This window comes from Calidris pugnax, unplaced genomic scaffold (assembly GCF_001431845.1).
Source record: "Calidris pugnax isolate Ruff unplaced genomic scaffold, ASM143184v1 scaffold37, whole genome shotgun sequence".
Classification (NCBI taxonomy): domain Eukaryota; kingdom Metazoa; phylum Chordata; class Aves; order Charadriiformes; family Scolopacidae; genus Calidris; species Calidris pugnax.
In genome coordinates this window covers 1840928-1846032 of record NW_015090816.1, presented here as the reverse complement: position 1 = coordinate 1846032, position 5105 = coordinate 1840928, and the positions used below count along the sequence as shown (strand labels likewise).

At 45.1% G+C, this 5105-nt stretch overlaps 1 protein-coding gene across 1 annotated transcript; it reads left to right on the top strand.

The window, feature by feature from the left end:
• Window positions 1–13: 13 nt before the first annotated feature.
• LOC106886631 (lariat debranching enzyme-like) lies at window positions 14–5022 on the top strand. Its single transcript, XM_014939722.1, has 6 exons — window positions 14–230; window positions 315–439; window positions 618–698; window positions 2422–2507; window positions 3726–3950; window positions 4820–5022. The coding sequence occupies exons 1-6, from the start codon at window positions 34–36 to the stop codon at window positions 4958–4960; spliced, it is 855 nt and encodes a 284-aa protein (XP_014795208.1). The 5' UTR covers window positions 14–33; the 3' UTR covers window positions 4961–5022.
• Window positions 5023–5105: the final 83 nt, after the last annotated feature.

Here is a 5105-nt window from a genome sequence, read left to right as displayed (position 1 = left end):
GCGCGGCGCCTGCGCGGTGGCGGAGCGGCGGCGATGAAGGTGGCGGTGGCCGGGTGCTGCCATGGCGCCCTGGACAAGATGTACGAGACGCTGGAGCTGTTGCAGCGGCGGCACAACGTGCGGCCCGACCTTCTCCTCTGCTGCGGCGACTTCCAGGCTGTCCGTAACGAGGCGGATCTCCGTTGTATGGCCGTTCCCGCTAAGTACCGCCACATGCAGACCTTCTACCGGTGAGCCCCGGTTCCGGGCCTTAAGCTCCCGGTCTGGTTTCGCCTGGTCTCGGCCCTCTCCTGCAGCAGTCGTGTCCTCCGCAGGTACTACTCCGGTGAGAAGAAGGCTCCGGTCCTCACGGTGTTCATCGGTGGGAATCACGAAGCGTCCAACCACCTGCAGGAGCTGCCCTACGGAGGGTGGGTGGCCCCCAATATCTACTACCTCGGTAAGGTGTCCCGTCCCCCACAATCCCTTCCCTCCGGTCTTTTGTCCTCCCAGCCCTCTCTTGCCCTGCTCTGGTCCCTCCATGACCAGCTGCTCTTCTATCTCCTCTAGGTTACGCCGGCGTGGTACGGGCCCTGCTCTGGTCCCTCCATGACCAGCTGCTCTTCTATCTCCTCTAGGTTACGCCGGCGTGGTACGGTTCCGCGGCGTGAGGATTGGTGGCATCTCAGGCATCTTCAAATCTCACGACTACCGGAAAGGTATGGAGGAGCAGAGTGGGGGCCCTGGCTGTCCCTCCTCTCAACCAACTCTTACCCTGGAAGCCTCTCTTGGCTCAACACACGGGTTTTTCTGGAGGTGGTGGATGAGTCGGTAGCTGCCTGGCGACCACAGCAGGAAGCAGTGGGCCTTTGGAATGTTGTTGTTGGAACAGTTTTGATTTTTCTGTGGCGGTGTCCTTTTAGCATGCAGTACAAGACCGTTTAGCTTTCCTTGTGTGAAACAGTCAGTTTATAAGCGTGATATTTTACTGTCCTGAGCTGAGGCTTGGTGTCAGTGCATCTCAAGATCAATTCCTCCTGGTTATACGTGCATGCAAGAGTTCTTCCTTGGAAGGGTCTCCATCAGCGGACAGAAATCTTATCACAGATTATACTTGGTGTCAGTCTTTCTGATCTCCTCAACACAGCGGTCTCTAAAGTAAAATTATCTTTAGTAACATAGCTCCTCAGAGGAGTTTTGCACGTGGCTTTCAAGCTGCAAACTACTGAACTAGTTTTCTGGAACGCTTGATTCAAACACCTATCAATGCTAATTAATTGGTCATTGCCTGGTGACCAGAGCAGGAAGCAGTGGGCCTTTGGAATGTTGTTGTTGGAACAGTTTTGATTTTTCTGTGGCGGTGTCCTTTTAGCATGCAGTACAAGACTGTTTAGCTTTCCTTGTGTGAAACAGGTTACAAGCGTGATATTTTACTGTCCTGAGCTGAGGCTTGGTGTCAGTGCATCTCAAGATCAATTCCTCCTGGTTATACGTGCATGCAAGAGTTCTTCCTTGGAAGGGTCTCCATCAGCGGACAGAAATCTTATCACAGATTACACTTGGTGTCAGTCTTTCTGATCTCCTCAGCACAGCGGTCTCTAAAGTAAAATTAACTTTAGTAACATAGCTCCTCAGAGGAGTTTTGCACGTGGCTTTCAAGCTGCAAACTACTGAACTAGTTTTCTGGAACGCTTGATTCAAACACCTATCAATGCTAATTAAATTTGTTGTTATCAAGCATACGGTTTACATGCCTAAATGTTGCATGTGGGAGATGAGACTTTTTTTTGACAATAATGCTAACTACAAAAAAGGAAATTTCTCTGTTAATTCTTAAGAGCACATAGGAGCTCTGCTGGGCGTTTGGGTGTTTTGTCCCAAGGCAGAGATGAAGATTGTGTCCCATTTGTCAGGGTATGTGTTTGCAGTTCCAGAGCCTGTGGTGCCTGTGGGCAGTTACAGGTGTGTTTAAGCTGCTGCTGAATCTGTGGAGCTGTGATTTCACAGCTGGTAGCAGCACTTGAAGAAACACAAAAAAATCAGAGTATTGGTGGCCTCAGTCAGATCGCATGCAGTGCTCTGTGATCTTCTAGTTTACACCTCTTTCCAAATTGTTAAGTCCTAACTTAACTTTTGGTCGCTGACTTCTCACAGAGGGTGGCTCTGTTCTCGCTATGTGAATGCCTGTCTTTTACTTGTTCCTGTTCTTTGGCTGTTGCAGCACGTTTGTGTGTGTAGCCATGTTGTTGGTAGCTACACAGGTTAGCAGCCTGTTGCTGTAAGCCTCCTGTGAAGGAAACACAGTATCTTCTTCAATGACTGGCAACCTTGTATTTGGGGTTGCTGTAGGTGTCTCTGTGACCCCAAGAAGCCAACTGACAAACAGTGTTAGGAGGGAACTGTTGATTTGGGCAACTACTCTTTTTTTTCTCCTTGTTTCAGGCCACTTTGAGTGTCCACCATACAACCAGCAAACAATTAGAAGTGCTTACCACGTGAGGAACATCGAAGTCTTCAAACTCAAGCAGGTTAGTGAAATATCTGTTCTTTAAACAGTGGTAAATAGTTTTCATTAACTTACAAGTAAGACATTAAAGCTACTCTGAACACTATTGGATAGCAAATCTCAGCAGCAACTCCCAGCTAATCGGGACAGGCCATTTGATGCTGGCTGTGATTCCACTGTCGATTATCTCCTCCAACACTTTGCAAATTTGATCTGAATCAGGCACAGGCAGGAGCATGGTTTGTTTTTTGATTGTGGTTATTTGTTTTTTCAATTGGATAAAATTCCCAGAATAGAAGGAATTCCAGCTATGCACCGCTGTTCCAGCTTTGTTAGCTTTAGGAAGATGGGTGGTATGTTGTCTAACATGCAAGCTGGTTGGTAGGAAGTTAACTAACCAAAATTGAACCAGCTGAATAAGCCAATGCCAAATTTCTGTGGTTGAAGTATTTTTTGGCTCCAGGGTGAGGAATTTGAAGGATGTTCAAATGGCTTTATTTCTGAGCCGTTGCCTGCTCCCTGCTCTGTCGCAAGGGCTGCTCCATTCGGCTGAGGCTGTGAATGCACGTGTTTCTAAGTGTCTTGTGAAGGATTAGTCAGGTTGCAGTTGCACAGTTCAGTAGATATAGGGATGCTGAACATAGGACAAAGCTTTGCTGTCATTGTAAAGGGTTTGATTCATTTCCCTGTAAGTTTCTTACTAGTTGGACTCCTGTCTCATCTAGAAGTGTGTTCTGATAGAGCTGGTGGAAATATACTGAATATTGAACCAAGACATGCTGAAGACACTGGTTAGGCTTCTGAGAGGTTCTTCCTTTGAGGAGGAATATCATGCTTAGCCATTGTCCCTTTTAAATAAAGCTTTTAAAAATTTAATAAGGAAGAAGATGCCTTTGATTGTGGGTAGAGAATTTGCTCTGTAGCTCTAATTTTTAAGAGCCGCCTTCTGAGTGTCTGGCATTTCCTGTCATATGTGATCCCTTTTATAAGGCAGTCTGTATCAAACCCAGCTGACTGTCCCATGAAACTGTAGCACAAACCGTGGAGACTAGAGTCAGGGCCACCTGAAAGACATGGCTTAGGGATATATTTACCTGCTTTGGAAGTGAGGCTATTGATCACAGCTACCTCTGATTGATCAGAGATAGAACGTGTTATACGTTCAGTCTTATGCTGTGTAATTTCAAAAGTTTTTTATCAATGTGTTTTATTTATACTGTATTCACTTTTGGCTTGACAGTTAAAACATCCAATTGATATATTTATGTCCCATGACTGGCCAAGGAGCATATATCACTACGGGAACAAGAAACAGCTGCTTAAAATGAAATCCTTCTTCCGTCAAGAAGTGGAGAGCAACACACTAGGCAGCCCCGCTGCTTCAGAGCTTCTGCAGCATCTCAAACCCACCTACTGGTTCTCAGCACATCTTCATGTTAAATTTGCAGCTTTCATGCAACACCAGGTAAAGGAGGGGGGGGAAATAAAGAATGTATGTCCCAAGCACATTTTAGAATTCCAGTGCAGGTAATTATGCCCAGAAAAGCAACTTCTTAATATTTTTGCTCAGTTATTAAAACTGAGCTTAAACTGCAAAATATTAAGTGGTGTTAAAACTACTAGTTTATATAAATGAAAGAGATGTTAATAAATCAGTGGTGTAACTGCCTGATCTTCTTCAGGAACAGCACAAAGTAGCTGACATTATTGAATTTGAAACTTCTTAATTTAAGCTTGTAGAAAAGCACTTCCTTTCCCCCTTTATTGGGAAAGGAGACACCTTCCAACCAAATGATAGAGAAGCAACTGAAAAGAAGGTATCAGCTAACCAGGAGTGGGAGGGTGCCTGCAGTAAGGCTTGGCAGATGAAGTGCTCTGGTGGCCTGGGTAGAGCCAATAACCAGCACCTCTCAGTTGAAACTTGTCTTGGTTTGAGTTGCTCCTGAAGGTAGTCTGACTTCCTATTCCTATTTGCAAGTTACTTAGGTGTAAAGATGTAACTCTAGACCTTCTAGACTCAACAAGTCTGTTTCTAATTATGTTAAAGTTTTTATTTTGGTGTGAAGGCTAGGTGTGCTCAGCTGCCTTGGTTGGAGGGGACCTGTAGCTCTTGCTTTATCTTGATGTCATCTGCATCCAACTTCCCGTTAGACTTCCAGTGAAGTCTGTCTTTCTCTTTGTCCCCCCATCCCTTTCTTACAATCCCATGCCGATTTTTCTACTTCAAAAAGTCATCATCTATATAAATTACGCTTTTAAATCTCTCTAACTTCTTTAGAATGGTCAAATCTTATAGGAATGCTCATTACTGTGTTAATACCATTTATTTTCTAGACAAACTCCAAAGAAGAGCTGCCAAAAGCAACAAAGTTCTTGGCTCTGGATAAATGCCTGCCACACAGGGACTTTCTGCAGGTGATGACCACGTGCAGTGGGTTTCCACTTCTTAAGTATTTCACTTGTCTGGACTGCTAAGTGCTGTGCTTAGATATAAGCTGAAGAATAATCATGATAAATGGAGGAACTGGAAAGAAACTGGGAATGGTGCATGTGTGGATTGGTGTTTGTATAATATTGTCTTGAAATAAGCAGAGCTTGCATTCTGTTAGGCAGGTGGGGT

What these genes read in the sequence shown, in the direction of transcription:
- LOC106886631 (XM_014939722.1), top strand. Translation starts at nt 34, where the DNA reads ATGAAGGTGGCGGTGGCCGGGTGCTGCCATGGCGCCCTGGACAAGATG. An exon ending in CACATGCAGACCTTCTACCG is followed by an intron (nt 231 to 314) that starts GTGAGCCCCGGT and finishes TGTCCTCCGCAG; the next exon opens with GTACTACTCCGGTGAGAAGA. An exon ending in AAGTCTTCAAACTCAAGCAG is followed by an intron (nt 2,508 to 3,725) that starts GTTAGTGAAATA and finishes TTGGCTTGACAG; the next exon opens with TTAAAACATCCAATTGATAT.